Below are 21610 nucleotides of genomic sequence, written 5' to 3'. Positions count from 1 at the left end.
GTTTAAAATGAATCGGTTGCAATGCAGTATTAAAGCAGTGTGATGCTACACAGTATAAAACAGAGTTAAAAAACCCCTGAAGCTTCTCTGATGAGCTCATATTAAGTCTAGTCCTGGTGTTTTTAGATCAAGCAGTGAAAAAAATAAATACCCTTTGTAATATCTGACAATATTCCACTGACCACTGAAGAGCTTGGTTACTGGTACTAATTTGAATATTTCTTAACCTCTGAAATCTTTATACCGACATGAATTCTCTGTAACGCAGAAAATCAGGTTGTGAAAGGTTAATACCACTAAGCATTTCACATTTCTTAATCGCAACATGCTGTTTAGAGGTTAGACACTAATCTCTTCCTTTTTTTTTTCAGGATTTTGAACTTATGTGCAAAAACTGTGGGCAAGTTATAATGGAAATCATGGAAGTTTTTTACATAGTATTTAGCATAGAAGTTTCAAGGTAGCTGTAAAACAAGCTTGGATAGTATTATGACTTTCTTAAAATTCAGGTGACAAAAAAATAGACATCATAATGCAGAATTTACTTGGAACAGCAGTCACTGACAAAATCTGATAATAAGTGATGAGACCCTGAATTAAGTCTAAAAGTATAAAAAATGAAGAAAGATTAATATTCAGGGCAGAATACTGATTGGAAAGCCTCCATGAAAAGATAACAGGACTATTTTTAAAGCTGCATTTTACTTCTAGAGATGGGGGAGAGGATTTAAAGAGACTTTCATGCTGATTACTTTAGATAAAAATACAGCCTGTTCGAAGTTAGCCAAACACATTGGGTAGCCAAGTTGATGCAATGTGTTCCAGCATACTCTGTGTCTATGGATATTCCAGAATTTAATGTAGGTACAGCTGGGAAATCTCAGAGATACCCCTTTCCAGAATTCAGCTATTGGGTTATAAAAATATTTTCACATTTCCTGCAGATGGCTGGATTATTTTCTTCACTCATAATTTTAATTCAGAATTCATTACAGACAGCTGCTGGCTCTGATAGAACCTAATTGCTCTTTTACTAGACTCAGCTGCAAGCAGTCAGATTTCCTTTTCCTTTGTAGAGTATATTATATATAAACATGGGTGGGGAGAAAAATAACCAATTAACTAAATACATATGGATAAAATGACTCACTTAGAGTGCTGATCAAATAATGTATCAAACTACAGCTTAGGTCAAAGGAAATTACAGGCCTTGTAGGACATGATAATATATATGGAAATAATTATCAGCACCAACATATTTGTAATTTGAGATAACACATGGAAAAGGCATTGCATTTGTTAAAAAAATATTACAGACAATTATTACATTTTAATGAGGGGCAGGTTATTTCGCCCAGCAAAAAGTCATCAGTCTTCAGCAGAACTGCTCAATCGAAACCATTTCTTGGCCAAATCGAAGTCAGGCCTCAGTATGTCCACTGGGAAACTTAGAAGAAAATGTGGCATAATCATGGAACTATTTTTACTGCCTTACCTCTTATTTAAAAAAAAAAGAAAAAAGAAAAAAAAATCCCCAGAGAATAGTTACTTTTACTCAGGCTACCAAAAAAAGAGTATGTCACAAAAGGAGGGAATGGAGACAGCCAGGAAAAATGTCAAGGATGTGAGAACTCCCTTCCACCTCCCTCCATATAAGAAATACTGGAATAGGTTAGATGGATGGATGAACTCAAGAAAAAGTTGTAGACATGTAAAACATGAAACCACATTAAATAAAACATTTTTTCATCCTTTTATCCAAAGACATTTAGTGAGATGGAGAGACACATTCAAATTAAAAGTAAATAAATATCTTCTAATGTATATGAGTGAAACTACTTTAAAAGGAACCAGATGGTTAATACTGCCTGGTTTTGTTCTTTGAAATGTGTATACAATCATGAATATAAGCAAAAATGTATACAGGAGTTTCTCTAGGTAGCTAGAGGAATAAAGAGGAAAACAACTGAAATCCTCATGAAGCAAGGCTAAATTAGTCACTAACTGCTTGCTGCTGGAGAGGAAACTTTTCTGAAATGTTGTTGACATTGGAGTTTTGTACTTCCCCCTGAAATTTCTGACATTTGCCATTGTTAGAGACGGGGCAGTGGCCCAGACAGAACACTGACTCTATCTAGTAGTAGCATTCCCTATGTTCCTTTACAGATTTCTGACTGCTACCAGAAACAAATCTTGCCCTATGCAGTCACAGCAGCTTTTTAGGATTTCAAAAGATAATCCAGCCCTGAGTCACACCAGTGGGGAGTATAATCCCCTGAACCACAGGCTAAGTACCAACCAAATATGGCTTTATACACAAATGACAGATTTAATCAAAGAGACCAAAAGTAGGGGTTGTATATTATTTGAACCTGCATAACAAAATATTCCTATTACTTGTTATTTATAAGTTTTTGAATTTTAATAATGTTTTCAGTGATAATTTCTGAGTTTTAATGCTTATAAACAATGGAAGCATATACTATACAGACAGCAACTACAGTTCAGATTTTAGAAAGGGCTTGTTTCCTGTGAAGAACTGGTTTCTAATGAAGACACAACTTGAAAGTGGATCAGCATCAGTTTGCTTGTGTTTGACACCTCATGGGAGATTTACAGATAATACAGCATAGTATCTTCCTACTCTAAGAAAAAAATCTATCAAGGCCAATTTTATAGGACCTTCCACACCATCACATTAACTATGGTATGCTAGTTCTTATGCTTATTCTTAGTTCATACTCCCAGGTTTTCATAAGCAAGTGACTACCTAAATTTAGGGGGAAAAATAGATACCTAAGCTAATAAGAACACTGTTAAGTTAAAGGATGAGTCGGGGAATGGTATATTTGCTATCAAGATGATTCTAACTAGTGACACTCAAATTTGAAACTGAGAAAAGAAAATCCAGCTCTACCTATCAGTCACTCTCTCTATCAGCATACAGATGTAGACACTACCTCTTGTCTGTATACTTGTATGAACATATCCCTGTAATTACATAAGAGCTCTTGCATATTCAGCATAAAATATCCAGGGACTTCAACTGTAAGGTTTCTGTAATCTGCATTTTCACGACCTTGAAAGTTTTTATGGTGAAAATATGAAGGCAAATCCAAACTCCCCTCTACTTGTGTTATGTCCTGTCCATGTGTGTGATACTATTAATTACAAAATTACCAAGGAGTGTCTTGCTATACCAAGTTCTTCCATTTAGCCTTTATCAACTTTTTTTTCTAGACTCCTTCTCTTTTTCCAGTAGATTCTGCAATTCCAACAATTGATCAAAGACATAGAAACCATCCAAAATTTTCTAAATCAAGTGAATCCAGTTCCACTTACATAAACAGAGATCAAGGCATAAACACTGCAAGCCTCATCCTCTATATGTTGAAATGAAATAACTTCTAAGAATAAAGGTATGTGTAGAAATTAAACTACTGCCAGTTTCTCTGATTGCATGGTCTGAGTTGCTGAGACTATCATGCTGAGACAGATGAAATATAAGGAAAAACATGGACATTAACTCACTCCTATATTTTTCTATTAAGAGGAACTAAATATCCTAAGCAGGATCACCAACTAGAGATCTTCTCAACATGAGATTCTTATAACAATCTTATCCCTCTCTATTTTCTATTACTGAACAATGAATATGGGAAAAAACAATATTTATAACATGTACAGTGATCCACAGCTAACAGCTGAAGAGTAAACCGTTGCAGTGTTTTTATACAGGGATGATACCCAGCACAGTTTAATACACAGTAGGAACTCAATAACTTCTGGACACAGACATGTGGGTAAAGCAGAGAAAATTTAGAATATTTATGATATTAAAATATTTGTCATATTAAAATGCTTTCACTACCTTTTTCTCTCTAGAGCTTTCATCTGTTCAAGGAAGTTAGGAAGGGTCCTGGATTGTTCTCAGGAGAGGGAAAGGGAAGAGATGAGGAAGATTCTAGTATTTTTCAATCTTACTCGTGTTGTTTCTGAATAGGTACTGGGGAGGTATTTTTTCCTCACCATGAAAAAGGATAGGCAGTCATCTGCAACCTACTCACTGCAAGGATTAAAAAATGAGCACTTGTAAGGCCTATGGCAAAAGAAACATTTCAAACTATACAGAAGTGAAGTAAAACAATCCACTGGAAAATCATTGCCTTTGATAAGTATATTTTTTTTCCTTAAACATTCTATATTTTATTCACAAACACTGAACAAGAATTCTACTTTAGGAAATAGAATATCATATGGTGTTTTGTTATGTTTTGAAAATTATCTTGTTTTTCACTCTGCTAACTGGTTATGTTAGTGTAGTCAGACACAGATTTACTTCAAATAGTCACATTCCTCCAAATATCCAAGTTTTTCTGTTAGCAATAGCAGCATTAACAGTACCTGCCAAAGCTTGAAAAAGGGTCTTAGAGATGTGCCCCTTGGTGCTGGTATTAAAAGAAAGACTCAAAAATATGGGATTGCACTAACATGTTAAGCTTTTAGGTAGTGTTACTGAATCAACTACTACAATTTCTGTGATGTTTTGAAAACTTAGTGGCATAAAATCCCAAACACCCTCCAGTACAGTTTATTGTGATCTGATTAGCACCTGTTTGCCTGGACTAATCCAACTTCAAACAAAAATGTGTGTTTTCCCTACTATCATTAGACCACATGTTAGTTTCTCACCAATGCAGAATCCCTAGGATTTAAGCCTGCATTTTTTTCATTAAAGAAACAATTTTTTCTTGATCAGCTCTGCAAATTAAGGCAAGTCATGCAGAAAGACAAGTGGGATTGTGACATTATTTAACTTCTGTGGAAGGGGACTGAAAGGGTAATCCTAAAATATAACTGTAAATTAAAAAAAAAAAAAATCTATGTGTATCAACTATTTCAACCACTACAGAAAAATTTTCAGACAAGTCACTCTAAATAAGGCAACCAAGATTTGAACACTTGTGTAAAGTGTTTTACTTGTGTAAAGTACCTACAAATAGGATGGGAGTGCTAAATTTCATTTGTGGATTTTTTTTTTTTTGCATTCAACTTTAATTTATCTGCTTTTCTCTTCAAATCTCACACTGAGAATAAGAAACACGGAACATTTACCCCAACCTTGACCAAATCTCTACTGAACTATCTTCCCTGGTAGATAGAGACAGAAAACTTTATATTTTCTCTTGGGAAAAAAGTACAGTGGAATTATGCATTTATGTTACGATAACTACACCATTCGTGGACATAGTCCTTACAAAATATCAGATTACTTAAATTAAAAAATCTGCATTTAGATTAAGCCTTGATGTTTCCCTTGGTGCTTCATAATTCTTTTAGCAATGATCTATTTTTTCCCCCTTAAAATTAACGTACCTGTGAATATATTTTAGCTACCTTTTCCACTAAAAGTCCTTCCAACTTTTCTGCACAAGTGTGCTGGTTTTGGCTGGGGTAGAACTTATTTTCTTCACAGACTTCTTTCCTCAGTTTCAGTGTGTGGTGCAGCTCAAGGAAGTTAGGGGTGCATGGAAGGTTGAGAGGAGACACAGGTGACTCAAACTGACCAAAAGGGATATTCCAGACCATATGGCATCATGCTTAACATAAAAAGAGGGGGGAAGAGGAAGGAAAGGGGAGACTTTTGGAGTGATGGCATTTGTCTTCCTAAGTCATCATTATGTGTGATGTGGCCCTGCTCTCCTGGAGATGGCTGAACACTTGCCCGCTCATGGGAAGCACTGAATAAATGACTGAATTCCTTGTTTTGTTTTGCTTGTGTGTGCAGCTTTTGCTTTCCCTACTAAACTGCTTCTATCTCAACCTATGAGTTTTCCAGCTTTTTTTACTGTGCTGATTCTCTTCCCAAACCCACTGGTACGGGAATTAGTAAGCAGTTGTGTGGGGCTTGGCTGCTGGCTGAGGTTAAACCACAGCAACAAGTAAGAGCTTTGACTGGTAGAATGTCCTTATGAAATTCTCAACATGTTTTTGACTTCTATATTAGATTCAAATTCAATACTGTACAGGCAATCAAACTGTTATCAAAAGTAGGTGTCTAAATGATAAGCAAAGATGCCTGTTGCATATACATTAGTAATAAATAATTACCAGTGTTTTGGAAATTCTAATCATGTAATTCTGTATTTCTTTGCTATTATCACACAAATATTATTAAAAAAGATTCCATTTGCATATCTTCGACATACATTCATCAGAAATCATCCAGTTTAGTAATGTAGAATGGTAGTATGTACATTCTCAGTTAATTTCACTAGAGAGAACTATGTTTTCTTTTTTTGGTCCCTCTTATTTGAACAGGGGGTATTCAAGTATCTGCAGGGTGGGTTCTTCAGTAGTCAGGTGTTTTCAGCTCAGACTTCTTCCCATTAAGCACATTGTAATTATTAAATAAATTCTTCACACATTCAAAAAACATTTCCTAGGAACAGGATATTAAAATAGCTTACCAACAAATGAGGCTTTGATACAAACTTTTCTGGGGTCACTAGTGAACTGGGTCTCCATCTACCATGATTCTCTATTGGACATTTAGCTGCACCCCAAAACCATGGAGCAAACTAGAAAAAACATTCAATCCCTTAACATGACATGGACTGAAAGACAACTGCTGGTCATTATAAAGGCAGATGGGTAGAAACTCAGTAAGGAAAAGCTTGGGCTAAACCTTTCACTTGCAATATATACCTATAAATACAGAATAAATAAGGAGTTACTCTATATGGAGCAAAACACAGACAGGTGTTCCTTGTATTCTTGTGTTCCTCACCCACACAGGGTGAAAAATAAATTCTCTCTGTACTGTTGGTAGCTTTGTTTTTCAGTTTCTATGGTTTAAAAGCTTGCACAAAAAGGCTTCCACAGATTCTTCAAGCCTACTCTTTCTTTTCATCAAACACATTTTGAAAGGCAACTCCCATTCTGTTTATACTTCTGTAATGTGATTATTAGAATTTCTTGAGCTCTGATAGTTTGGTAGGTACCGGAAGAAATATAAAAGAAGGTATTAATGATGTCTCAGATGGCTTAAAATTGCCACTATAAATCCTGTGCTCCTTCTAGAAACTAAACTCAGATTACTCCTTCAATGAGATATTGTTGAAAAGACTGTCTACCATAGGCAAAGGATATAAGATATGGTTCTCTATTATATTGTTAGGCTCTAGTTAGAAGTCTTAAGTACTTTTTAAATCAGGATGATGAAAAGGGGGAATTTAATGAAAAGGGATTTAGGTAGTCCTGAACATAAAATGGGAGACAATGACAGACAAGATACAGAACAAGGACAAGAGGAATATTAAAAAGGATGCAGAGGCAGACTAGAGGCCAGGAAAGGAACAAAACCAAGAAGATTGTCAAGAACAGAAAAATATCTCAGTGAAAAACAGCAACTAGTAGAGGGCAGTAAAAGTAAAAGGAGATGATTGGCAATAATTAGAATGGCAATTACCATTAGACTTACAATCTTACTTCAGAGAAAATACGAAGAAAGGTAGGAACATATTTCATTAAATGGTTCAGCAATGTGGTATCAATGATAAAATAGGTTTGAAAAAACAATGGAATTGAAGGACACAACTAGAATATACTTAGCGGGGTCCACAGAATAAGGATCAGTCCAGATGTGGAGAGAAAAAAATTGATAGAAGTGTTAAATGACTTATAATAGGCAAAGGAAAGATTGGAATGGAGAACCTTATGAAATGAGCAACAGAGAAGAGAAGGAAAAATTGGAAAGCAGATTCTAACTAAAAAACAGGTAATGTGCAGAGTTTGTACTTAACTGTTTTAAATTCTTTTTTTATCAGCTTGAAATGAAATGTTTATGCATGTCCAGTACTTCAATTTCAAACCAAATGGGAAGAATTTTCATATTGCTGTATGAAAGACATATCCTTTAGCCTAAAAATACTGTGGTGATGCTCTATAGTAGTTCTTCTTTTGATTTTTTAAACCAATTTAATAACCACAGAATCACAGAATAACCTGAGTTGGAAGGGACCCACAAGGATTACTGAAGTCTGACTCCTGTCCCTGCACAAGACAGCCCCAAGAAAATCATGTTGAATTTAAATACAAATTTCTGAATATAATGTTGCTACAGTATGCCTGAAAGGTGACACTCACATTAACATTACTGTTGTGAGAAACACTTTAGTAACTTCTTGTTAGTCTATCAGTTGGATAGTCAACACATTACATTGAGGAGTTAATTAGCACATTAATGAACTTCGGACTATCCAGAATACTTGATGCTAAATGTCCAGCCTGTTTTAATTACAGAGACATACATTTTAAAATTTTTCAGAACCCTGGTTACATTAATTCTCCTCATAGACAAATTGTTAGGAGTCAAATTTAAAATCCTTACTAAAATAATAGGATATGTGAAAGTCTGTTTTTTAGAGGTTAGGTTGTATGAAGTGACTGAAATCTTAATGTCTCAAGTAACTATACATAAGGCAAAAAGCTGATGTATAGGAGATTATGCTTATTGCAGACAAATTATTGATAAATACATTAATACGAATCTGGGATAAAAAAAGTCCATCAGGCATAAAATCATACTACTTAACTTGACCACCACTTTAAATGAAATCTGCATGCAAAACTTAGGACAAAGAGAAAATAATTGCCTTGTACTTCATCAGTACCACTGAGTGATAACAAACAACACATTTGATTTCACCTTTTCCAATCACTAGCCATAAAAACTGATTTAATTTGACTATTTTTGCATTGTGGTAATTTAGGCTATTAACTTAAGAGATTTTCCAGAGTGGGAAGATTAATTTCTTCTATTAATTTTGGTTTTGATGTAGAGTATAGCATCTTCACTGTTGAGCAGCTTTGGAGGTACGCTATATATATGGATCAAGCTAATGAAGTTGTATCTGAAGAAATCTAAAATCCTAGACAATAATCAAAATGTTTTAAGTCCCTGTAAATGCAAGTACAAAAAGATGTGTCTCCATTCAAGAAACACTCAGCAAACTTTATGAATACATTTGTGTTGTTATTTATAATTATTCCACATTTTTAATCCTGGTGTTTCAATAAACATTTAATATCTGTGTTCCAGTATTTTGTAAACAGTCTGTGCCTTTCAGCATTTAAGTTCTGCTTATTTTGTTTTACTGTTGAATTTATTTTTCCATCTTGTTTACAGGAGACTCTTTCAATGAATTTAAAAGTGTTTAAATTATCAGATTCCAAGTCTGGGCTATCAATATGTTAAGAAGTCAGAACTAGACATGGTGGTATGCTGTAATTACTGTTCCTCAGGTTTTGGATAAAAAAAAAAAAGCAAGACTGGTTTTCAAATATGCTAAGTATTTGTAACTTCAGAGATCCATTTGTAATAGCTCTCAGCCTTACTAATTCAAAGTATTCCAAAATGAACTTCACAAGAAACAGCGATTTAGAAACTTGCTTTGAAAAGGGCTACTCAGCAAGCTATACAACATATGAAAATATTGCCCTGGAATGAGGGAACGCATCTTGGAGTTTATTTCTATCAGAATTGGTACATATGTTCTGATAATGTCCTTAGCAACATGATTTTAAGGCTTTCTCAAAGATCTGTTCAGCAAATTCCAAAGAAGCCGTATCTCTTCCTCTTCATTTTCCTCAGTCCCAACACACAAAAAGCAGCTGACTTTTTTTCTTCCAGTTTTATTAATTCATACCTTATAATGCCTGAAGTGGTTTGCTACTTTGCAAAAAAGCATGGAGCACTGATTTCCCTGGAACTGGGTCCAGCCTGTTGCCTGTTCCCCGGGTACATGCTTTGCATTTTCAGCTCCTCAAAGTACTAAACTGAAGATTCAACCTTGAATACAGATTCAGGTCTTACCTGCATTTATCTGTCTTAATTCTCATGTTTACTACTTTCTCACACAATATAAGTATGCAATACTTTAAAAACCTTTCATTGCTTAGAACACACTTTTTTCAATAAACCAATTGGTATTGGCTCTTAAACCAATACCATCCTCTTCCTTTTTCATGTCACATTCTGAATGCCACAGATACATTTGTGTTCTCCCTGCAGACATTCTCCCTGGAGATCTTTTGATGTACTGAAATTAAATTGATTGTGCCTAGACCAAAAAAAACCAATTCTAGCCTACCTAAGTTGGCAGTACCATACTCAAGTTCTTGATTTGCAATGCAGCCACCTTTTTCTTTGACAGACTTAGAAGTCTATTTGAAAGAAAATCATACTTTCATCTGCAATAAAACAGAAAGCAATGACCTTGACATACCATGCTTTGAAGAAACTTCTGGGCTTACCTGCAATGCACAACCATAGGTCCGGCATCAGGTGGGTTACAAGTCTTGACTCGTCGCAGGAAAGCTAAGAACGGTGTTGGGTGTTCTGGGACACCATGGTCAGGCCAGGCAGTGAACTGGAATTGTCTCACTTCCCTTTTCTCACTTGAGCCATTCTATGAAATTTAAAAGTTTTATGACAAAACTGCTACTTGAGATGGTATCAGCACTTTTCAGTGAAACAACTGCAGAAGCATATGTACCAGTGAAAACTGTTTAAATATTTGGGACCAGCAAGAAAAAGAACTCTGGCTATGGAGGAAAATCCAAATTACAGATTCAAACAAGGTAAGATCTTTAAGTGTACTGTACACTTGTGCACCACAAATACCACAGACTTAGTACTCAGATTTTTCATGGTGAGAGCTCTGCATTAACTTACAAAACTTCATGTTATCAGGAACATGTACTCTCTAGAAGTCTCAATATTCAGCGCTGTTAGAAGGAAACAAGGGGAAGGCTAGAAAGGAGGGGAAGGGGAGAAAGGGAATAAGGAAGTAAGGGGAAAAGGCACACAGGCAGGAAGCAAAAGGAAGAAGAAGGACAAGGTGGCAGGAGGGAGGCCGGTGATAGAAGGGAAGGAAGGAATGAGAGGTGAGGGAAAAAATTGCCAGCCTTTCAATTTAAAAGTATATAGTAAGTATATATAAGTATATATACCTTGTGAAGTGCAAATGTACGAACACAGTATGTTGCCAATTCAACAGTGTCTAAAAGCGTCACTTGGATTAGTCCGTAGGTTTCTGTGCCTCTGCTTGGCCAGTACTGATCACACTTCACCTGCAGTGAAATGTTATAATTTAATACATTTAATACTGAAATTTATTACATATCTGACTGTACATCACCATAGGCTTCAAAAGTATGTGGAGATAGAATGGCCAACCTCCCACACAAGAAATTTATTTTATCATCCATAAGAACTGCTCTTATGGTAGTAGATTATATAATGTCTTCCTCCATAATGGGCAAGTTCAGTAAGACAGATAATTCGGAAATGCTAACAAGCATAGACACACTGAAGAAAAACCAATTTAGAGTAGCTTAAAGTATGACCTATATCTTCACTTTTCACAGTCCATAATTTAGTAACATAATTTAATCACTTCTACATAGGTGGAACATTTTTTAAATATTTGCCTTATTTTACATTAGTCCCCAAACTTTTAAACTACTGCTTTGATGTTAATATTTATTATGTATAGAAATAGCTCAGTACAAACAAGTATTTTTTTAGAAATAATTTCAGTACACTGATAAATGACAGGGCATCAACAAGTATTAAGTGGACTGTGAGAAAAAAATTTCCTTCTGAGATCAGTTCTCATCAGACAAGAAACATGTAATGAAATTGGGTCCACAGGCATTTAAAAAACATGATTGTGGAGAGTTTATCCATCAAATTTTAAAGTACACAGAACATTTCATCCAGAGGAATCTTAATTTTAAAATGCCACAGTCTAGAATATTAAAAAATGCACTAATTCGGTGTAAGATGACACATAAGAGAATCATATTTTTATCAACATTGCTAAGGCTTAATAATTTGTTTCAGTTAAAAAGGGTATTTACAATGATAATTGTTAAGAAAACAGAAATGCTGAACCCCTAAACCCACCAAAAATGTAGTACTAAGCAGTGCGCAGTCACATCATTTAAAACATGTTACTTCCAGTGGCTGGTGGGTGAAACAGAGAGTTAATCTTTATTCTGTTTATAACAACACATTCTTACCAATTAGTCCTGCCTACACTACAGAAAAGAAGTTTAAACTGAGTCTTGTAATAACACATTGGTTTTTTTAATAAATGTCTTCATAAATCACTCCAAGTCAGACTCATACGAAATTCAATGAGAATACACTAAATGTAACAAACAACAAAAACAGAATATTGCACAATATTTCCAGTAAAAAAAGTGAATTGTCATGCTAATCCACAACAAAAACTGATTATTTCCCCAAAATGGAAAATTAAGATATGCATCTTTGAAACTCGTGTGTTCTCCAGGTTCTTCATTCTGCACTTATTGAAAAAAGACTTGGTATGCTCTTCAACTCTCCAGACACAAATAGCTTTTGCTCACAGATCACTTTATTTTGAGGCTCAGAGGTCACAGATCATTAATGGCTCACAAATCACAGTCTAAGAACAAGTAATCTAGATAGAAAGGAAAAGATTCTAACCACTGAAGCAGGGGATAAGAATTCATTAGTGGCAAAGTAAAGGGAAACAATTTTTTACAGGCAATGATAATTTAATTTTGTGATAAGGAATTGCAACAAAGTAACTAATAATGTTTATTGATACTGCACTATTGAAAAATGTGATTGATAGTGAAAAAATTCTCTTCTTAAGTAATTAATTACTTCCTTGTGTCATTTACTGAAAGAGTATGAATTACAAATAGTTCACAAATACCCAGTATATATTTGCAAGATTCCTAGTACTTGCCCCCTTGATCTTTGTAAATCAAACTGAAAAGCATGATTTCAATTGAGACATTTAAATACAATTATAGTAAATCTAGCTTCACTTTATAATTAATATAGAAACAGTGCAACATGTCTATATTGGTTACCTGTACTTTAAGCAAACAAGTTATAGTTTATTGTTTTTAATTCCCATGGAATGACATATTTTTTCATGGAAAAGGTTGATACATAATAACTGTAATTTGTAATCTTAGCAACTACAGGTTTACTCTGACTAAACTTGGCATATTTTTGAAGGATTTTCAAATTAATAAAAATGATTTTTTAAATTGAAATAAGAGAGAAAAATGTAGCTGTGCCTTTGCATGCCTAAATATGTTGTTCTGCTCTTCACCATGCAGATCTCACATATAAATTGTATGCTTATAGAAGCAGTACCAGCTTCCAGAAAGCATTCCTGAAAAATTAAACAGCTTGCAGTTTGCTTACAACAAAATTTGACCAGCTTGAAAATGACAGAAAATGTTTGTTTTATTTTTATTTTGTAATCTAATGTTAAAAGTTTACTTGAACTTAGAAGGCTATTTTTCAGTTAGGCGAGGAAAAAATGAATGTGCGTGCTCCTTTAGGTGGAGATTTTGTTTGGGTTTTTTTTAATGTACTAGTTTATCTAATATAAACTTCTATTATGGTATAATTTTTCTAAAATACTTTCCGTGAGAGCTACATGATGCAGAGGATTGCTGCTGGAAGCAGACAGTAAGTGTTCAATAAGAAACTCGATTTGTAGAGCAGTATATATATTATTTGAAAGTGGAAACTGATGAAAATAAGTATCAATTCTTTTAGAAAGAAAACCTGATTTCGGGTTGATGTGGATTTGACCTTCTGGAAGAGCACACAAAGAATAAGTTAATTGAACTACATCTTCTGCCCCTTTTGCCTATTGATTTTTCTCAGATCAAGAGTTCTTCAGAGATGTGTCCTTATGTGCCTCCTACCCTTGTTTGGTCTGTGATCATAAACCTTATATTCCCAATACTCCTAACAATTTAGAGTCCAATTTATCTTTGTGAGAGATCAAACAATGTTTTCTATTGGACTTCACTGGCAGCAGAGGACCAGATAATACAAGTTAATTGGTAAGACACTAATTTCTGAGACAGAGCTCTTTCCAAAGGTTTTGTTCTATGTTAAGATCCCAATCTTCAGCTCTTGAAGTAGGAGAGGTTACATATTCTATGTTCTTTTCAGAAGAGAAATCTCAACCCCCTTGAGTCATCCAAAATTTAACACTAAATGTCAAGAAGTCAATTTTGAAATGTTTTGCCAAATGCGTTCTTGCTTTAGCTTTTTGGCCTATGCTTAATTTCTCTGTAGTAAGAGCCATTTTTCCCTTGCTTCTGTAAATTATTTGGAACAAAAAATTGTGGCAAAGTATGGTGGTGATAATACCAGCCCTCCCCAGAGATACAATTACGGTATTTTTATTGTCACAGTTATTTTCTAATATACCTTTGATGAGTCCTCACATCATAGTCTTTTTCTATCCATGTAGCTTCCATTTTCTATCCTCATCTTTATCTTATCCATGTAGCTCCAAGTTCCAAGGGTTGATCTTTTCCCTAGTAGACCTAGTATTCGCCTGCACACAATGAGAGTTTTTCTGTGCCGCTATCAGTACATAAGAACAGCTTCCACTAGTAATTATTTATTGTTCTCTTGCCTGTGACTAAAGATGGCAAGATGAATGAAGCAGACACGAGTGTGAAATAATTAATTGGTGATTTAAGAGTGGCATTTTTTTAAAGAGAAATGTAACTACAAGCACTGAAAAGCATAATTTTATTACTACTTCCACTATCACAGAATCACAAGAATGACTAGATTGGAAGAGACCTTCAAGATCATAAAGTCCAACCCATGCCGTAACACCTCAGCTAAACCATGGCACTGAGTGCTACATCCGATCTGTTTTTAAACACATACAGGGATGGTGACTCTACCACCTCCCTGGGCAGGTCGTTCCAGTACTTTATCGCCCTTTCTCTAAAATACTTTTTCCCTGTATCCAACCTATATTTTCCTTGATGCAGCTTAAGACTGTGTCCTCTGGTTCTGTCAGTTGCTGCCTGGAGAGAGAGACCAACTCCCACCTGACTACAACCAACTTTCAGGGAGTTGTAGAGAGTGATAAGGTCACCTCTGAGTCTCCTTTTCTCCAGGCTAAACAACCCCAGCTCTCTCAGTCGTTCCTCACAGGGCTTGTGTTCCAAACCCCTCACCAGCCTTGTTGCCCTCCTCTGGATGTGCTCAAGTGTCTCAACGTCCTTCCCAAACTGAGGGCCCAGAACTGGACACAGCACTCAAGGTGTGGCCTCACCAGTGCCGAGTACAGGACAAGAATGACCTCCCTGCTCCTGCTGGCCACACTATTCCAGACACAGGCCAGGATGCCCTTGGCCTTCTTGGCCACCAGGGCACACTGCTGGCTCATGTCCAGTCAGCTGTGACCAATACCCCCAGGTCCCTTTCTGCCTGGGCACTGTCCAGCCATGCTGTCCCCAACCTATAGCGTTGCAGAGGGTTATTGTGGCCAAAATGCCTGGGCACTGTCCAGCCATGCTGTCCCCAACCTATAGCGTTGCAGAGGGTTATTGTGGCCAAAATGCAGGACTCAACACTTGGACTTGTTAAACTTCATCTTATTGGATTCCACCCATCCATTCAACCATTCCATGTCTCTCTGCAGAGCCCTTCTACCTTCCAACAGATCGACACACAATTGCAGCTTAGGTTCATCTGCAAATTTACTAATGAAAGACTCAATCCCCTCATCCATTTCGTCAATAAAGATATTGAACAGAACTGGTCCCAGCACAGACCCCTGAGGGACACCACTGGTGACTGGCCCCAGCTGGATGCAGCACCGTTCACCACCACTCTCTGGGCCCGGCCATCCAGCAAGTTCCTAACCCAGCAAAGAGTGCTCCTGTCCAAGCTGTGGGCTGCCAGCTTTTCCAGGAGTGTGCTGTGGGAGACAGTGTCAAAGGCCTTGCTGAAGTCTAAATAGACAACATCCACAGCCTTTTTCCACATCCACCAGGCGAGTCACTTGGTCATAAAAAGAGTTAGTCAAACACAAACATAAAAGGTTGGTCAAACATGACCTACCCCTCCTAAACCCATGCTGGCTGGGTCTGATACCCTGGCCATCCTGTAAGTGCTATGTGATGACACCCAATAAAAACTGTTCCTTAACCTTACTGGGTACAGAGGTCAGGCTGACTGGCCTAAAATTGCCGGGTCCCCCTTCCCACTCTTTGTGAATGGGTGTCACACTGGCCAGCTTCCAGTCATCTGGAACCTCACCAGTGAACCAGGACTGTTGGTAAATGATGGAGAGTGGCTTCACAAGCTCATCTTCCAGCTCTCTCATCACAGTGGGATGGATCCCATCTGGTCCCATGGATTTATGAATATCCAAGTGCCTCAGCAGTTCTCTGACTGCCTCCTCCTCGATAACCATTCTGCTCCCTGACACCATCTCCCAACCCATGATCATAAGCTGTACACTGCCAAAACCACTACATACGAAATCAGAGTAGCTCTCAAATGATTAAATACTTTAAGAAAACTTTTTAAGTACTGTAGAAGTAGATGTAGCTAGAATATATAACTAATGGCAGGCACATTCTCTTAACTTGCCTCTCAAACATGCACATATTTTCTTTCTCTATATTTCTTCCACTCAGACCATGCAAATCCTTGCTCTTTATGGAAGTACAAGTATTCACAAAGCTTTAAAAAAATGTAAATGCATAATTTTTCATTAAAAATGAGAAGCTTGAGACATTTTCAGACTTGAAAGGTTTCAGCTAAAGAGTTCCTAATATTCGTGGATATTCACACTTCAACAAGTCATAGACACTAGAGAACATGCTGCTATGCATCAAGAGAGCTGAAGGAAGTATATTTCCATATGAACATATGAATACAAAGATTTCTGACATTCAAGGATAGAGAAATAATTTTCCAGTATAAAGTTCCATCATTCATGCTGAAAAGCTCCTTCAGGTGATTCTTAACAAATGAACCAGCTGTTACAAGCCATCTAAGATTATAAGGACAAAACGAAAAAAGATCAGCAAAGAGACAGAATGCTAGTGTAAGGCAGATGCATATAGCACGTGATTTGCTGTAAGAACAGTGTATTAATTATGTTGAATATAGAATACAAAATATCAGTAGTACATAATTTCTTGGTCTGGTTTTCTTACTAAAAAAAGACTTTTGCAGACAGAATTTTCTATAGTATTTTCAGATGATCTTCCTTCAAAAACAGAAGAAGAATAAGTGATGTTGAATGGTAATAATAATTATGCAATAAGAAAGCTAGTGCCAATTGGTGGTAGTGGAACCTTTCTCGAACACTATCAGGCTAATTTACTGCCTCAGTCATTTCAGCTAATATTATGTCTCCAAACAGTTGTTACTCCGAAGTTTTTCCTTTTTCCAGCAATGCCTTGCCACCTAAGGATTAGGCTGATTTGTCTGTAAAGCTTAAAGACACCGACAACAGTATTTGAGATTATAATGCAATGATAAATGAAAAAAATCAGAGTACAGAGACATGTTTTTTGATTTTATTTGGACAAGATTTGCTCTAGTGTCACTCACTGACTTCAGTCTAGGTCTAAATAAAAGATTAAAATATAAATTCATAGTCACAAATAAATTTTAAATTTTGATCTTAATTACTGTAGCCCCCAAAAATATTCCAATAAGAATCTGGAGGCAACACAAATAAACTATAGGCTAATCAATTAATAACAAACTTTAATCCTCTACTAAGACTTCAAATACACCCTCATTACACCCTTACTTTCTGGAATTTCTGAGATATGATTAATAGGTTAACAGTTAACACTGAAAGGTAATTGATTAATTAAAGCGATTATACCCAGAATTTTTCCATTCTGATTCTTATGAAAGAGTATGGTATGGTTGTAAAAAAAAGATAGAAACAGATATTGAAAGGAATATTGGGCATGTTTAAAAGTGTTCTCTATCTCAATTTTCATCTTCATCTGTACAAGCAAAGAACAGTTCAAAATTGTATTGCTGATATCAATGTGAGATGTCTTTTTTGAGCTTTTTCTAACAGCAGGGAAGGCATGGTTTTAATGAATTCATTTTGAAGGATGAGTCTGTCAAACAGTTAAGTTCAGCAAGATTTTCCAAAAACATCTTGAAAAGGTTTAAATGAATGGACTGACTGGAAAAGTGAATGTGCTGACTACGTTTTGTTTCATCCTCTTGTACTCAAGGTTGATCACTCCTTGCAGCCTGAATAATCCTTTCACTGAGTAAGATATTACAGGATGAAGAACATACTGAACATTTCAGCCTGCTATTCAAGTGCTGTAATGAAGATGTACTATTTTCCATAAAAGAGAACTACCTCTTCAGGCTGATATGAATATTATGTAAAATATCAGTGAAACAAAAGGATCAAAAGAAAGAAACATCAGATCAAAAAAAATCTATTATTATTATGTCTTTGGTTCACTTGAAACAGAACTAACATATGAAAAGGTACATTGGAAGGTATTTTGTGGACCTAGAGGTCTCAGTCTGGATTTTGATTTTTGAATGCAACTTCAAGTCAAGGTAAGATTTCCATAGCTAGTTTAATACATAGATGAAATAAAGAATTTCATAAATGTATTTTATACAGTTCCTGTTATGTGAACCAGAAAATTCCCCTAGCAAAAGCATTGATTACCAACCTCAGTATCCATCTGTATCCATTAACTTCCTTAGAACACACGACAAGCTCTGCAAATTATGCAAAATATAAATAATAATATTAATTTTCAGAGACACCTGGAGAATTTAAATTTTCCTGATTTGTTGCTTGCCATAAAGGACAACTGGCCTTGAGTTTTTTCACCATAATCTGCTAAATTAGGAAAAGTAGGATTACTTTTTGATAAACAATACTAAATCTACTCTTTGACATTTTCAAGCCTCAAATTGCTTGACAGAACACCATGCGCTGAAGTAATACACTACAATGCTAAACCAAACATGAACCAATCGTGTGTCCAGAGAGGGACACAAAGCTGGTGAAGGGTCTCTAAGTCCTATAAAGAGTGGCTGAGGATACAATGGTTGTTCAGACTGGAGAAAAGAAGGTTCAGGGTGTACCTTACTGTGCTCTAGAGCTACCTGAAAGGAGGTTGTAGTGAGGAAGGGGTCGATCTCCTTTTCCAGGCAACCAGCAACAGGACAAGAGGAAAAGGCCTCCATCTGCATCAGGGGAGGTTCAGGTTGTATATCAGGAAAAATTTCTTCACTGAAAGAGTGGTTAAGCATTGGAGCAGGCTTCCCAGGGAAGTGGGAGTGTCACCATCCCTGGAAGTGTTGAAAAAACGAATGACATCGCACTTTGCAATATAGCTTAGTGGGCATGGTGGTATTTGGTAAAAGGCTGGATTTCATGAAGGTCTTTTCCAAACTTAATGCTTATAAGATTCTACATTCACTCAATTTTGAAAACAAATATGCAGAATTTTTTATCTTCTAACCCAAAATGTCAATGGGCATTTTCTACATGTGGCATCGTTCCTCTGTCTGTATTAAAAGAAGAATTTTATGAGGTCGTAGTACATGTCTTACCTCAAGCACAAAGCAAAGGAATTAAGAAAATACATTCAAATTAGAGAGTTAGAATATGGTTTTGACTAAACAACTTGCTACACACTTGCTTCAGGGAAATGATTTTTTATAGAAAACCATGAGTTTACCCTAACAGCTAAAAGAAATCACACAGAATGATAACACAAGAAAAAACAGATGGTTGCCTTGAAAAATACTTTTGGCAATACCAGGTATTGCCAGCTCAAGACCATTTCAGGTAAGACTCTGCTGCAAACAGTTCTTGAAAGCTTGCAATGGAAGAGTCTGCACACAATATCCTACAAAGCTTGCTCCATTCTTGACATTACATTTTGGAAGTTGTTTAATAGTTTAATATAAATCATCTTCTCTGCATAGCTTATTTCTTCCTCCTTAAAGCCCCAAAGGCAGGGAAAATGGTTGATTACTATGACATTTTTTAACAGCTTTTCACATGCTGAAAGACCATTGTGGTTTCCTTCACTGTCTTATATATAAAGCAAATAAAAATCTTTCTTATTATTTCTCAAGCATTTGATCATTACTGTCCCTTCTAGATTTTCTCTTAATTTACCAGTATCTTTTCACATGGGACATTAATTCTGTATGTTCTCAATTTCAAGTGTATATAAGCTGAAATAACCAGAATTTGAGCCTATTTAGTGTGTAAAAGCAAAATTAACCCTACTTATAATATGACATTTCCACAGCTATTTTCCTGGATGATATGAATAGTCTGAATTTTAGTTGAGGCACCTTGGCACAGCTCTTCCACCTGAAATGTACCTAGAAAAATAAACTCTAAGCTTTATTGGATTAGATTCTTGCATCCATTAAGCACCTATGACTGACTAAATTTCAGTCATAGAAATTGAGAGCTGATCATGTTCCTGTCCTGGTACCTCTGAGAATCCTTCCATAATAAACAGTTATGGCTGAGTTTTACAATTCTGACATTACAACTGGTGACTCTACCTCGTAAGATGGTGTAGGAATTCTTGGACTGTGGCCATGGCATTCTGTTACAGTGAAAAAAAAACCCAGTACAAACCTACACATTTTTATTTTTGTAAATCTGGTGAACACATGGTGTACTTGATTTTATGTTTTTCTTTTTTTTCCCCCAGTTCTCTCATTCATTCTTCATGTGACTCATATCTTAGTATGCAGGAAGCACTAAAGAAGTGAAATAAAATTCTGATAGTACATTATTAGTACAAAAGGTATAGATTTGCCATTAAAACCAGGGAATGAACAATGATAAAATTGCACATTTAATTCCTCTTTAGTAAAACAATACATTTTATTATGAAAAAATGCCATCTTGCAATGTGTCCTATCTACTAATATCTGCTGACTTATATGCTAACTTGCCACTTACCAGCTTAAATTATTTTTTTTGCTTGCTACAAAGCATAGTTAAAATTTCTTTTTCTATTTTCCTACAGAAGTGTATTTCACAACTTTAAAAAAACCCCACATTTTTACACACCTGTGCTGCCCCATATGAAACACTAGTGAAAGTTTTCTGCAAAAGTTAATTACATTTTGCCTAAATACAATAGAATACAGGTGCACTTGGAACTGTATTCACAATTTTCTTAAATGAATTTTTAAGTGCACCTCCTGCTGACTTCTGTATTCCTTTAGTGAAAATGTCTAATTGTCACTTATTTTTGATGCAGTATTTTGACAGGTAATACCTCCAGTATTACTCAAACATACTTAGGAGGAAAGGTCTGAAATTTGCTGTAGAAGCCCTGCACAACAAATGGAAAACTAACTTCATCACAATCGCATAAAAGTCTGCTGCACTCATTTCATACAGAAAAGAAAATCGCATTCATAGTTTTCTGTGCTTATTACTTACTGCAGTGCATGTACTCTTGCTTTGTCTTACATATGAAGTTGGATAGATTAGACCTCAATGTCTACTCTGCCATCAACAAATGAGGATTTAAGAAAACTCGTAGCAACATGCACATTTTGAGCAGAAAAATAAAGACCTGCCTTTATTTTTTCCTTACCTACAGCAAGACTTAGAAATCTTAGGCTGCCAACATCTGTTTCAAAGCTGTTTTTACTAAGGTGTCCCAATGTACAATTACATTTTCCACTTGTTGTGGGTTTTGCACT

The 21610-nt window shown here is 35.8% G+C and overlaps 1 protein-coding gene across 1 annotated transcript in view; it reads right to left on the bottom strand.

Annotated features, from left to right (window-relative positions):
* Positions 1 to 21610, bottom strand: part of PTPRD (protein tyrosine phosphatase receptor type D) — a 978753-nt gene that overhangs the window by 29248 nt on the left and 927895 nt on the right. Inside the window, exons 37-38 of the mRNA XM_054004205.1 lie at positions 11017 to 11136; positions 10318 to 10472 (exon numbers count right to left, since the gene is read on the bottom strand). Coding sequence (XP_053860180.1) covers positions 10318 to 10472; positions 11017 to 11136 — 275 coding nt within the window. The remainder of the gene's footprint in view (positions 1 to 10317; positions 10473 to 11016; positions 11137 to 21610) is intronic.

This window comes from Vidua macroura, chromosome Z, assembly GCF_024509145.1.
Source record: "Vidua macroura isolate BioBank_ID:100142 chromosome Z, ASM2450914v1, whole genome shotgun sequence".
NCBI classification, from domain to species: domain Eukaryota; kingdom Metazoa; phylum Chordata; class Aves; order Passeriformes; family Viduidae; genus Vidua; species Vidua macroura.
Note: the sequence above shows the minus strand (reverse complement) of the source record. Positions and strands in the feature narration are given on the sequence as shown.